We start from the raw sequence: 15,376 nt of genomic DNA on the forward strand, positions 1-15,376 counted from the left end.
AGATATGCACTCATTACCCAGGACCGCCACCTGACAGTGAAAGCCACAGCCACCGTGACTGGATTGAGCATCGGAAGTGTTCACACCATCATGAAGGAATGATACACATGTGCAAAGTGTGTGCCCCACAGTCTTCAACCAGCGCAGGAAGCATGTCGAATAGCCTACTGTCTTACTCATCTGCAGCACCATGCACGGGAAGGGAATGCGTTCCTGGCACGAGTGGTGGCTGGAGATGACTCATTGTGTCACCAATTTGAACCAGAACCAAAACAACAGAGTCCAGTGGAAGCATCCAGGGTCACCACCACCAAAAAATGCCAAGGCTATACACAAGATTGCAGGAAAGGTTATGCTGATGTTCTTCTTTGACCAAGATGGCATTCTCCTGGTTCACTTCCTGCAGCACGGGACAACAGTGAATGCCCAGTGTTACTCACAAACCTTGACTACCCTTCGCCAAGTGATCAAATCAAAACTACCAGGCAATCTCACCCGTGGGGTCATTCTGCTCCACGACAATGCAAAGCCTCATACGGCCAACACAGTCATGGCACTCCTGCAGAAATTCAAATGGGAGGTTCTTGACCACCCTCCATACAGTCTGGACCTCTCTCCCTGTGATTACGCCATTTTTGGTCCCCTTAAAAAGGCTCTGAGGGGCAAATGATTCACCTCAGACGACCACGTCTAGCTGTATGTGCGGAACTGGTTAACACTGCAGCAGACAGCTATTCACCGCCTAGTGTCACAGTGGGACAAGTGTCTCAACAGCCAGGGTCAATACTTCTAACATACAGGTACTGATTTCTGTAATTATGCCATCGGCTCATTTATTTTTGAATGCCCCTTATACAAACAGGTACCTATAAAGTGTTAAATTTCAAATTTCCATAGCAATATTCTGCTTCTAATTAGAGATGGAAAGATGAAGCACAGCAACACAAGTAAAATCTTCATTACAGCTCAAAGTAGCTCCTATTTCATTACATCCATCTGACATCTGTTACACCATCAACACCACTTTTTAGCACTTGGGTGAGTAACAATCGCATCCAATTTCCAAGTCTGACACTCAAGTGCAATGACTAGGCTGTAGCAGCTTGTGACTAGACAGATTTTTGTGTTAAACTGGATTCATAGCAAACAGCAATGTTCACAGTTTCAAGCTTTTACAGTATATTTAAAAAAGTGGTCCTGTTTATCTCCTTTATGACCTTAACATGTATTACTGCTGTGTATAAATGCAGCACTATTAAAATACCTAACATTAAATTGCCTAATTCCATTTACACAGAATATGCATAACAACTAAAGTTGTGGTTTTAGCAATATAGGGGCATGTTTCATCACGTAATTTACATAATGTACTGAGCAACAAATTACTGTTATCTGTAGACACACCTGGAAAACTATCCAAGTATGTTTATTTATATCTCAAGAGGAATATTGATTGAAATTATTTGTCTCCCTTCTAGGAAGGAACTGAATGAAATACCAGTACCCACATTTGCTATCTTTTATGTAGATGGTGTAACTTCTATAGCTGTCAATGTGAGTAGCTTATCACTAGTTGTACTGGGTTATTAGTATACTTTACAGAAGAAGCCTGTAGTGGCTGCTTCCACCAGTTAATGTACAGCTTGACTCATTCAACATCCATCAACAATGGGATTGATGGAATATCATGTGGGAATGAATGAAATTACTGAATCATTCAAAGATGCAGATGTGGCAATCAACAACAATTCAGAATAATAATATATCTTTCATACATGTGGAACAGCCATGTAACAGCGTGACAAACTCTACATATGACAGTCTGTAAGTACTGGAAAATGTTGTTCAATACTGAATGAGTTGTGTGGTTTTGATCTTCAAAGTCATTTGAAAAATTCTGCTTTCAAACACATATTCAAAATAAAATTTGTTAAATGATAATTCATTTCTGTGTGAGATGTTTTGACACGTAGCTGCTTCACATACGTGTCCAGAGAGCACTGTAAACTTTCCTAATCAACTCTTGAGCACAATATGTAAGAAGAAGCTCTGCCCCCTACTTCTGAGTAATGAAGTATTTCAAATTCAGCCTTCACTTGTTTCCAACATAGCATAACAATTTTTTATCTTCTTTTTGTGAAGTACATCTGACGGATCAAACAGGGTCATTGGATGATTTTATAGACAACCCCTCCCCCCCCTTGTTACATGAGCAGCAGTGGCAGAACATTTTTGGGGGAGGGGTGGGGGGCTTGGAGAATATTTCACATAATTTTCTTTGTCATGTTACAGTTTAAGGTGATGGTTTCAATTCTGCAGCTACAGGCAGGGAGACTCAAGTGAGTAAGGGGAGAAGGGGGTAGTAGAGACAAGGAATCATGTGAAATAGTTCTAAATGGCTTAACAAAAAATTACCTTGAGCAGTCAATCATAGAACTAACTTGTGAAGTTAACAGCTTAGATCTCCTGGTGACAAATAGCCCTGAGCTTTTTGACCCAGTGCAGAACAGGGAATCAGTGATCATAACACTGTTACAGCACCATTGAATAAGGCTGTAAATAGGAATATAAAGAGATACAGGAAGATGATTCTGCTTAACACTTTCGCTGTGGCATCGGTGCAGGCGCGCAACTCTCCAGTGCGGCCCAGCAACGTGCGAGTGCGGGCTGGTAACATACTGAAATGGCAGGTAACTGCTCGGAGCCAACGCTCCTAAGCACACCTGAGCTACAGGCTGACGTTAAGACCTTGTAAGATCTGTAGGATCATGTTCTATACTGACTTAATGATGACATCTTAGACGCGTTACTGTATTGTGGTCATGTTTTAAAGTCTGTTTGCTGTCTGACACCTATAGGGGTCACAGGTGTCATTCAAATGTTCTTGATTTGTTGATAATGTAACAAAAAATACAATTCAAACAAGCAACAAATTCACTGGATTCAGGAAAAATTTGGATTCCAAAACGCAAATTCTTAAAAAGGAAAAAGGTAACTGGATTCATTTGAAATTATATTTACTTCAAATGCGCATTTTTAAGATTTACTCAGATAGAGATCGTCAATTTAGTGGCATGTCTGCTCCTGGTATGAGAGAATTAGCCATCTACGTTTTTGATAGACGCCCAGGGGACGCCTGGCTCTTTTTCGTCGTCGATTTCCACACAATCGTCATGGTCCGTATCGTCGTCAGATTTGGAACTGTCACGAAACAGATTCGAAAGCTGTGCTTCCACGCTATCATCACTCTGCAATTCTTCTCCAGCCTCTAAATGACGATCTCCATGGTATGCCTCGTCCTCACTACACAGAAAATCACTGTCGTCTAGTACACTAAGTAGCTGCTCCTATGTGAATTTAACACTTTTCCTGCTCCTTTTCACACTGGAAGGTCCAGGTATCGGTTCATTAGCTGACATTACGAACGATATACGTTCGATAACTGACCACACAAAACAAAAGTTTACACGCTTTGATGCTAGCTTAGAAGCTGCAACTCGACTGAGTAATCCGACAGTGAGCGCGGACGCTTGTAAGCATCAGCCGCGCTGGTTCATGGCTTGTTTTGATGCTTATAAGCGTCAGCCGCAGCGAAAGTGTTAAGCAAGAGCTGCTACAGGAAATGGATTTGAGATTGCCTTAGTTGCCAACATGAAAATTTTATCTCTAGCACTGACAATGTGGAGCATCAATGGACAAAGTAAAAGCATATTGTGCATCACACTTTAGACAGGTATGTGCTGAGCAAAGTTGTGAGGGATGGGAAAGACCCACCACAGTTCAACACCTAGGTTAGAAAACTGTTATGAAAGCAAAAAGAGCTTCACTGCAAATTTAAAAGTGCCAAGGCCTTACAGACAAACAAAAACCAAATGAATTCCAAATTATCCTTGTGTGAAAAGTTCAACAAATCTGAAAGTAAAATTCTATCTACTGACTTGACAGAAAATCCCAAAAAGTTTTAGTCTTGTGTTAAAACCAGTAAATGGATCAAAGCAATTCTGTCCAGATGCACTGTGATCATAATGGCACTGAAATGGAGGATGACAAAGAGAAGGCCAAAATACCAATCATCTTTTTCAGAACTGTTTCACTGAGGAAGATCGCACAGTAGTTTCTCCACTAAATTGTCACACAAAAGTTAGAATGACAGATATATAAAAAAAGAAATAATCGGATTGAAAATCAAATGAAATCACTCAATGGAGGAAAGGCCGCTAGACCTGATGGGGTACCAATACAATTACATGTAAAATATACAAATGAACTCTATCTTCTTCTAGAAGATGTCACATTAAATGCCTTTCAGCCATCCATTTTTCTGGAGACCTCTGCAGGAATTTACATGAATTCTGAAAATGACTGCATGAAACCCAGCTCAGATGCATTTGATACAGTTCCCCACTGCTAACTTAAGAACAAAATACACGTGTGTGGAGTATCAGACCAGCTACATGAATGGACAGAAGAACTTCTAGCAAGGCAGTCATTCTCAACGGAAAGATATCTTAAGACATAAAAGGAACTTCAGGTATATCCCAAGGGATCATTACTTTTCACAACATATATAAATGACCTAGTGGATAATGTCGGAAGTTCCATGAGGCTCTTCACAGGTAACACTTTCGTATACGAAGAAATCACAACACCACAAAATTGTAGCAAAATGCAGAAAGACCAACAAGGGACCAACACTTGGTGCAATGGTTGTCAACTGATCCTCAACATAAATAAATGTGACATATTGCACATAGATAGACAGAAAGATCCATTAATGTATGATTACACAATAGCAGAACAATAACTGAAAGCAGTTGCACCTATGTAATATTTAGGAGTATGTGTGTGGAGTGTTTTAAAGAGGGACAATTACATAAAACTAATCACAAGTAATACAGATATTCATTGGTGGAATTCTCAGGAAATGTAGTCTACTCACAAAGGAGGTAACTTACAAATCTCTCATTTGACAATACTTGAATATTCCTCATCAGTCAGGGACCTGTACGAGGTAGGATTGATATGGGAAATAGAGAAGATCCAAAGAAGAGAAGCACATTTTGTAACAGATTCATTAGTAACTGCAAAAGCATCATGGAGATGCTCAGACAACTCCAGTGGCAGCTGCTGCAAGAGAAGTGTTCTGCATCAAGTTGCAGTTTACTATTGCAATTCCAAGAGCTTATGTTCCTAGAAGAGTCAACCAATATAATGCTTCCTCTTCGTACATCTTGCGAAAAGGCAATGGAGATAGACAGACTCGAGCCCACAAGGAAGCTTACCAGCAATTGTTCTTCCTGTGAACCATTCACAGATGGAAAAAAAGGGGAAGTGAGACTGGTACACCAAATACCTTTTACCACATACCATAAGGTGATTTGTGGAGTATAGATGTACATGTAGATGACAAAAATTTGAGTTACAAGTTATTTACTGGATAAAAATATTTTCCAATTTGGAATGTGTAATAATATGAGAGCTTGTACACAGAACAGTCTGGAATCTCAAAATGAATCTTCAGCACTGTCAGTCAATTCACAAAGTGATCATCCTTCACTTGTTTTCTATGTCCATAAAATTTGTTATCTTCATTTTGTAAAGTACGTCTGATTCAAATTTAATTTGCAAGTTTTTACAGGACGAACATATTTTCACTATTTGAAATATATAATGGTATGAGAGCTCATACACACAACATTCTGGGACCTCAAGATGATTCTGCAGCACTGTTAATCGGTTTGTAAAGTGGTCATATTTGTGGATTTTAAAATAATCTATGACTCAACTGGTCACACCACCTTGTTTAATGTGCTGTATGAATATAGTGTCAATTGAAAAACAACCAAATTAACCCAACAGACTTTAATAAATACAACCTCTATGGCAAAACACATAGGAAAAAATCTCTGAATCTTTTGAAATAAAAATAGCAGTGTAGTAAAGTGATGGGTTACATGCACTTCTTTTCAGCACATGTTTGATAAGATCAAAAAAACAAGATAAAAAGAAATACCTGGAATACACATAGGAACATGAGGTAAAATAAGAAGTATCACATGCCTCACCTCATCTGATGACCTTGCAATGATCACTAGGACTATCACAGAAACCAGTCATTCGCTGTAAACATTTTGTGTTGCTCTTGTCGAAACTGAGCTTCAAATCAAAGTACACAGAACTGGGGGTGCCTTGTAATGAGATATGACTTTATTACTCATATTAAACACTTCAAGTATTTATCGGGACAGTCTCAATGACAGAGAGACCAATGAAAACTGTGCAGAAAAATTATGTAGTACCTCCACAAATAACTGGAACTTCTACAGTAAGAAACTCCTTCCCACTGAAGCTAACCTTCACTACTGCTTAACAGGAACCCATTCTACCAGAATTGCTCTACACTGTTAGAAAAATCATCTTCAGTCATTAATGTCAGTAGCATTGAGAAACTGAAACAACAAATACCGAGGAAACATTAATTCTTACTTCCAAACTGACAGAAAGGAAGGTGAAATTCAGATAGCAAGGGGCATGTCTTTTTGGTCTCTTTTACTCCTGTAGTATTTACATTCTACATGAACTTTCATTATAGCTAATGGTCCTACGTGTTCTTTAAGGGGCCAAACAAAATAATAACAACAAATTAAAATAAGAGCACTCTCAAAAAGTGTTAACTATGAGAATATAACTGTCAGTGAATTTTGTTTCCATTCCTTTGTGTAATACTTTTTGTAGAAGAGAAAGCAAATCAAAATACATCACAGGGAATGCTATGGTCATATACTAGATCTCATCATTAACAATTCCAAGCCACAACACAATTATTTTTCTTTGTGGCATCTTTGTCACCATTTGTATCTTTCCTCGAATCATTTTCTGTGCTTCACATGGCTACAAATTCATAGCAACATTTTTTATGATTCTAATGTTAACAGGAAACTACTTTTACAAAAGGAAAAACAAACTTCACAATAGCACACACCTTAGAAAAATCGACCTCTTTACCAGGAACGACATCACCAATTAAACCAGATCCCATCATAGCAACTTGGCCAGGGAGAATCCAAAACGAGGGGATGGCTGCAAAATCTTCATGTAGTTCATACAGGTATTTGAGGTCACTCGGGTCAGTAACTGTCGCACCAACTGTAAACAGATGTTACTGTTGTAGCAACACTAATTATCCGGATTATAAATTGTCACTACCAAATCTTAGATGCATTAAATTGCAACAGCAATGACAGTCTCCCTGCAACAATACTGTAATATTGAAAATACTTACTTCCAAGGGCATAAAGGATGAGGTCCCTGTTTGTGTATGAGTACTGACCAGACACTGATTTCTGTAAAATTGTAAAAAATAGGACTTTATTAACAGCAAACTGACAGCCACCAACTACTCTGAATAAGTATAACACATGAAAAAATATTTCAAGCTATGAACATTTAGGCACTCAAAATGAAACAAAATAAGTTCATAAAGACACAAAAATAAGGGAAAGTACAGGATGTAATAACAATAGTATGATGAAAAAGATAGATTGCTCCATCTTCTCTATATGATGAGTAGCAATCTATCGTTTTCACAATACTGTCGTAAAAGGACAAGAACATTTTCATCATTCTTACCTGTCCAGTGGGCACTGCTCCACCTGCTTTCATTTCCTCCAAGGCTGTCATTAATGAGCCTGATGCTTCCTGCAACATTAGCAATTGATGGTATGACTTATTCAACCACACAACGATCAATCAAAACATAATGAATTTTTCACTGTGCAGGCAGGTGTATGCTCTTGTTTAACTTCCTGACAATTTAAGTCTGCATGTCAAACTGGGACTCTAAATTCTGTGATGAATGTTCTCCCCAAATGATCTAATCAGGAACAATTCCAGGCCTGCCATCACAGATTCAATTCTGTCAAAATCTCTTTTCTACTTTCCAACCTTCACAGAATCTCAGCTGTACATCTTGCTCAAGTAGCACTCTTGGAGGAAAGGAGGGTTGCAGATTGCATGTGACAACTCAGTCAGTAAGAACACTGCCCTCATAAGGGAATGGTCTGGGTTAGAGTCCCAGCCTGGCATAAAATTTTTTAATTTATTGAAGAAATTCCAAATAAAAAATACTTATTATTAAACTGTTTTCTTACTCAAATCTTATGAATCAAATCTGGATAATTGGTAGCAATTATCATGGTAAATATAATAACCCTCTTTCAGCAAATCATGAGCCAGCTATAAAGCAATTTGAGAAGTTAAGTTTCTCATCAGGATAATGACTGCCATAAGATGTATTCTTATCAATGCAAACAAGAAGTCCCACATACACCCAGAACAAATTTCACACAATTCATAAAACACAACAGCTGACAAAAGGTATTGATTAGTGAAGGAAACATTAAATAATAGCATTATAACACCTGTCACTCTGAAACTTGTCATTCCCATTAACTATGAGCCACAGAATGCTTTGGATGGATGTATCTGTAGATCACTGAGAATGAGCTTGCCATGGACTGATATACCCATCATGCCAACTGAAAGGGTTTGTGTGTGCAGATGCTAAACTTCTTGCATGAGAAAATCAAACTTCAGTATCAAATTAGGACAAATTTAAATATATCAGATTACAGTTGCCCATATTTAGAGTCACCTAGAATAATTGTTTACTGTTGCCTACAAATATCAAAGATAAACAACTAAAAACGATACTGGCCAATAAATGTTGAAGGAAAGTTATTGTAACATGTAAATATGTTCGAATTAAAAGAGAGCACTCAACTTGATATATTTCAGAGTTATCCTTTAACAAGCAAAAGTAACATACATACAGAATATCCCCCGCCCTCCACACACATCCAGCACCATGTAGGGGCATAAGGTAGGGATGTGTGTGTGTGTATTTTACTCTAGTTTGTCAAAGGATAACTCTGGAACCTAGTAAGTTTTCTCTATTTTGTGTGTGCCTATCAACAACTCAATGATTTTGCTTTTCGGTGAGTGGTCTCCTTTAATCCAAAGACATTTACACTGGACAATAAACTTGATTCTCACTTGTAAAGAACAAGCATCTAGTGAACACTGTCTACATTACTTAAGAAAATTGCTCCTGTAGTAAACATGAAAAAAATAATTTTTCCACGTTTCTTTCATATTATCTTACTCCAACTGTAACCATAATTAAATATCATAATGTCCTGACACCTACACTATATTAATATAAAAAATGGCCTTATAGATGTCATCTGATATTACTTGCAGTATGTTGTTTTCATTATCACTACTAGCAATTCTAACCCATCATTTGAACTACACTTGTTCAGATAATTCTCTTTTGGATAACTGATCATTTGCAAAAACATACCGGTACTGTACCAGGTATCACGAAACATAAAAAACTGTGAATTAAACACATAACTGTACATACATATTTTGTGACACACATCTTACAAATAACACAGAGAAATGACAATGTAGCCTAGTTTTCTAGCCAGCATAATTATTACTTTTTAGAGGCATGATGAATTTTGTAAGTCTCTTAAGGTGGGTATTTTTAAACAAATGTTAAATGTTCTATTCTCCTTGAACTTTCATTCCTTTTCCACAATTCTCATTGGTTTTGTTTACTTATTGCTCTTTGTACAGATTGAGTAATATGAGTGACAATCTACAACACTGTCTCACTCCATTCTCAGCTACTGCCTCCTTTTCATGTTCTTTACCTCACAGAACTGCAGAATGGTTTCTGTGTTGGTAGCTTTTGCACCTTATATTTCACCCCTGAGAACTTCAGAATTTCAAAGAGCGTATTCCAGTCAGCATTTTTAAAAGCTTTCTTTTCTTCTTCTTCCTTTTTTGCGTTCAAGGTTAGGCATTTGTGCCTGTTCCCATCTTCACTTTTAACAGCCACCTCATTCTGGTTCTTCCTATGTCCCTTCTTTCCCTTGAATGTTACAGCAAGGACAGATGCAGATTTCTCTCTGCATTCATTTATTTTTGTGGTTGATGTTCCCATAGTGTTTTACTATGTTCAATCTTTTCTTTAATTTTACAAATATCTAGTTAATTCCTAATATTTTCATTTCTTATATAATCTTCCCTGGTAACACCTCTTACTTTTCTAAGAAATCTCATTTCTGCTGCTTTTAGTTCACATTTATCACATTTTTTTAGGGATCCAGAACTCACTTCTATATAGCAATACAGGTCTAGCTACAGTATAATAAAATTTTAATTTTGGTTTCTTCCGTATTTTGTTCTGGAATGTTTTGTTTATTATTCTACACATTGATTGATATTTGTTAATCTTATTTTCTACATCATTGTCCATGTTATAGCTGATGTCACATCCTAAAAAATTAAAGTTGAAGACATGCGCAAGTGCTGTATTAGCAATTATTATTTTTGAGCATGTGGGGTATTTTCAATAATGAGCCATAATTTTGGTTTTCTTTGTTGATATTTGAAAGTTATATTCTCTTCCCGCTAATTGATGTAATTTACAGACTGCTTTCTCTAGTTCATCATCACTTTCTTCCAAAATGGTAACATCATCTGGGCACATAAGAATATGAATGTACTCATTTCTATTAATCAGTAACCTGGATTAATTTCATGGCCCCAGTTTTTTGTCAAATCATTTTTATATACATTAAATAAGATTGGTGACAGGCTACACTCTTGTTTAAGTTCCTTATTGGTAGTGATTTCTTCAGGTTTTGTTATTACCAACTTTTATTATTATTTGTGTCCATGTATAAGCTTGTTATAGCTTTAATAAGATGTCTAGGGCATCCAGCTTTAATCATTATGTTCCATAGATTCTTTCTGTTCACAGTGTCAAAAGCTGTTGTGAAGTCAATAAAAGTGACATGTGTCTCTACCCCGAATTCTCATAATTCCTCTAAAATTCTTTTTATGGTAAATATATTATCACTGTGTGAACAGCCTTTACTTTCTCTAAATCTACAAATGTTATCAATGTAGACTATTCTTTCTCCAACCTATCTTCTAACTCACAGCATCAGCATTAACATGCGTCTCTACATCTCTCCAAGAAACCAAACTGATCATCCCCCAGCTTGACTTAACAACTGTTCATCTTTCCCTAGATATCTAATGGTAGTTTTTTACAACAGTGATTTATTAAACTGATGGTTCGGTAATACCTGTCAGTACCTAACTTCTTTAGTACTGGAATTCTTCAAGGCTTGAGATTATTTCACCTGTCACATATATTGTACATACCAGGTGGAGGACCACAACAACAACAACCAGGCGCAACAGTCCTGTCATGCTATGTTTTCCCAAGCTTCACAGCAATTATACAGAAATGTTGTGTATCCTGTGTGCCATATTATCTTGTGTTATTGGAAGATATTGACTAGGCCAATTTTTTGCCAAGTTCTTCCCCTGCTGCCTTAACTATTTCATACGTCAAAGCTGACTATTCTCCTTCTCTTCTATTCCTTTCTCTTTTCTCAGATAGCATAGCCTAATATACTCTTTGAAACTATCAACAATCTCTGGTTGCTTCAGGTATCAAGGTCCCACCTCCTTAATTTCTTATGTAGTGGGGCTTTTTGGGTCAATGTTACTGTTTAATCAGTCAAAGTAAAGTGCACGAATGGAGGATAGAGTTTACTCTGTCTGACCATCCTCATTTAGATTGTCCGTGGTTTTCCTAAATAATTTCAGGCAAATGCCAAGGAGGGTTCCTTCTTCAAGACCATTATTGCCAACCACCCGACCTATCCTCATAAAGGCACACTTACATATTTTGTGCGTATATATATTTTCAGTTATTTATTTTCATTTTATTATTATGAGAAATCCTTTATCATTGTGATATGACCCCTGGGTGAATAAATAAATACAATAAAATAAATGTGCCCCTTGGCCTAAAGCCACTGCATGAGTTACTTCAGACCACTACTATCAACATTTTTTTCAGCCGGGAACACTTATGCGGGAGTGTCCTACCATAGTGAAGTATCAAGGTCCTACTATAATATGCTTGAAACGCTCAGCTTTTATTTAAGGCAAAAAAAATATTAAATATCACATATTAAAAGTGTACATGCAAAAGACTCATAAGTTAAATAATAGATAAATTAATGGTAACTAACAGTTTCAACAGCAATGCCAATAAATATATCTAGTACAGAAAATCACCTAAGAAATACACATCAAAATACTCTTTAAGTTTTGCCACAAAATTAAGTTTTAGGCTGACCTGGATAGATTCAAGGCGCTCAGCTCCGGACATGTCTATAACTTCAGGCCACTTGTCACGCACTGTTTCCAAAATCACATCATCGGTGAGTTTTTGTCGAAGGATGACTCCCTTGCCTCTTACTAAGTGACCTATGAATGAAAATAATTTCAAAAAGCTTTTCTCAAAGAATCCTAAAAAAAGAATTTTTAGAATGTTGATAATTGTTTTGGACTTCCTGGTTGATTAAAGCTGTGTGACAGACTGGGACTCATCAAATACAAAACCTCAGCTTTGACAGACAACACTATAATTGACTGAGCTGTCCAGGAATGAATTGCAGACCACCCTCACAGTTCCAAATCTGCCAGTACTATTCTCCTACATTTCAAAATTCATTCTGAAAGATAACTGTTACTGACAAGTCTTTGAAAAGTTAAACATGCAACAAATTTAAACAAACACAGTATCCCCTGGACATCTACAACAGTTTAAATACAAATACAAATTAAATGTTATCAACAGTAAGCAACTTCCTATGATGATTCACAATATAATATGGTTAAACACTGCAGAGCAGCACTTGGGAGTGCCAGGTTTGATACTAACCCCTGCTTTGAATTTAAGCAGAAATTAAATGCGTGGCTGACAACAGATTTCTGGCAAAAAGTTACCCTCATTCCATTGGCAGCTTTTCACAAACAGGCAAAGGGATATATAGAGGATTGAGAGATTCTCTTGCTGTTAAAGGTTGGAAACTGTCGCAAAGATGGACGAATCAGAAAGAACTGACAGCATGCGGATGCTTTGGACACACTTTCTCTGATGACAAATAGCTTTTTTGAAAGTTATTGAGATAATATTGTCCCCTGATCTCCAGACACTACTCATAAGGATGGGGGAAAAGATAATTAACATGTTAAAACTGATGAGGATGGTGTTAGAATTTAATGGGACAGCTGGAAAATCTAAAGAGAAAGATGGACACTCCAAATGAAACTTAGTAGGAACTAGGGAATTAGAATGGAAAGAGGGCTGAAATATATGGTCACGCAACTGTGTGGTAACGAATATTGTTAAATAATGGTGTAACGTGTTTCTGTAAACAGAATGTGATCAACAGAATGTGTTAATATGGGCAACATAATCAACAAATTATTCTTGCCAGTTTTTATATTAAACCAATACTACCCACCACAGACGCCAACTCCATGGGGCCTGAGGGGGCCCGAGGCCCCTCAAAAATTTGTTTGGAAGGGGCGGACCCCCCCCCCCCCCCCCAAATAATTTATGAAAATTATTAGTTATATTATGCTTTGTAAAATCATAAAACTATGTTGGAATTTTTTTTATTTTCCTTGTTTGATAATAGTTACATTTTAAAATACATTCAGTAATGAGTTAAAACAAATAATTATTATGGTAGTAAGCAGGTTAACTGAAAACGAGCAGTGTGAATCATGATAGTGTTACGATGCTGATGGCACACTTAGAATTTGTCTCGGTGCACGAACCTTCGGGTAAAGTATGGCACTGGCTGGAGCAGAAGCACCTGGAATCCTCCATCTCAGGTCGCCTTGACGCTTCAAAACATTACGACGCTGTGGCTATATAAAGTCCACCCTGCTGTCGCAGTCATTCAGTGTGGATAGTTTCATTCAGTGCAAGCTGCATACAAGTTTAGTATTCTGACTTTAGTACCGAGTTGACTATTTTATATGACTTTATTTTATTTGTTTACTTTAGTCTCTTAATGCACTGTGAATTAAGTTTGCAATGAATAAACTTGTTACCAAAAAGTTGCACTTGGAAGTTAATGATTTTGTAAGTCAACCACCAACTATTATTGTGTCATCAATTGCTTCGTGTCTTCAGACAAGAACCGTCCACAGCCAAAGTCTGGACAATCTGGTAAGGAAAGATCATTTCAGAAGTCTTCGTTGATCAAATATACATGGCTAGAATATGAAGCATCTACTGAAAAAGTTTTTGCAAAACATGCAAAGAGGCAGGTGCTAAAATCTATTACAATTTTCTTCAAAAAAGGAAGATGCATTTACTTCTGTAGGGTTTTCTACCTGGAAAAAGACTTTGGAAAAATTCTGTCTTCATGAAAATACGTTTACGCATAAAGAAGGTGTTCTGAAGCTAAATTCTATCACTAACCGAAGAGTGGCCTCCCAATTGAATGAACAGTTAGACAGTGATATAAAGAAAGCCCATTTAGCTTGAGACAATTTTTACTACTGTGCAATTTCTATGCCGACAAGGACTAGCAATTAGAGGGCATAAAGATGTAAACTCAAATTTTTTTCAAATGCTGGAACTCCGAAAGGATGACATACCTGAGTTTAAGAATTGGTTAGGGCATTCGGGACATCCCCCAATATTCAAAACAAGATCATTGATCTACTTGGAAAGTTTGTGTTGAGAAAGGGATTGGCTTCAATCAAGAAGACTGAACATTTTTCTATTATCGTTGACGAAACACGTGATTCTTTGAGTCACGAACAAGAGTCATTTTGTATTTGTACTGTCGATGATTCCTCAATCATCAACGAAGACTTTATTGGCTTATACAAGATCCCCAACACTGAATGATAAACTCTGTTTAGTATTTTAAAAGACATTTTTGCACATCTTGATTTGTCAGTGGATAATTTAAGAGGACAGTGCTATGATGGTGCCTCGAATATGAGAGGTAAGTTCAAAGGACTAAAGAAGTTAGTTTTGGATATACAACCAAAAGCACGTTATGTGCACTGCACTACTCACAGTTTAGACTTGGCAGTTGTAGACAGTCTCTGCCATCTTACGTCTATGAGGGATATTATGGCTTTAGCCAAGGACTTGATAAACACTGGAAGGGAATCCAACAAAAGAATGGGACTTTTCAGAAGCATATGCTGTGAGAGCGCCAACAACCAAGCTGGTCTACGACCTCTTTGCCCGACTCGATGGACTATGTGAGCTTCTAGTACCTTGAGAATATTGAAGAACTTTGAATAACTTCTAGAGTTTTTTGAAACATTTTCTGCAGAGGACAAAACAGAGGCAGGTTAAAAATGTGCAGGCTACCTTGAGTCACTGTTACAATTCAAGACATATTTCTTTTTATGTCTTTATTGCCATGCAAGGAACCCAGCAGAGTATGTCAATGAA

The 15,376-nt window shown here is 37.2% G+C and overlaps 1 protein-coding gene across 2 annotated transcripts in view; it reads right to left on the reverse strand.

Moving 5' to 3' along the window:
* LOC126191104 (peroxisomal multifunctional enzyme type 2) overlaps window positions 1–15,376 on the reverse strand; it is a 119,467-nt gene that overhangs the window by 56,247 nt on the left and 47,844 nt on the right. For both annotated transcript variants that reach the window (XM_049931843.1, XM_049931842.1), the window contains 4 exons: window positions 12,236–12,366; window positions 7,630–7,698; window positions 7,283–7,343; window positions 6,983–7,146 (listed from right to left, as the gene is read on the reverse strand). In XM_049931843.1, coding sequence (XP_049787800.1) covers window positions 6,983–7,146; window positions 7,283–7,343; window positions 7,630–7,698; window positions 12,236–12,366 — 425 coding nt within the window. The remainder of the gene's footprint in view (window positions 1–6,982; window positions 7,147–7,282; window positions 7,344–7,629; window positions 7,699–12,235; window positions 12,367–15,376) is intronic.

The sequence above is a fragment of the Schistocerca cancellata genome, chromosome 6 (genome assembly GCF_023864275.1).
Source record: "Schistocerca cancellata isolate TAMUIC-IGC-003103 chromosome 6, iqSchCanc2.1, whole genome shotgun sequence".
NCBI lineage: Eukaryota > Metazoa > Arthropoda > Insecta > Orthoptera > Acrididae > Schistocerca > Schistocerca cancellata.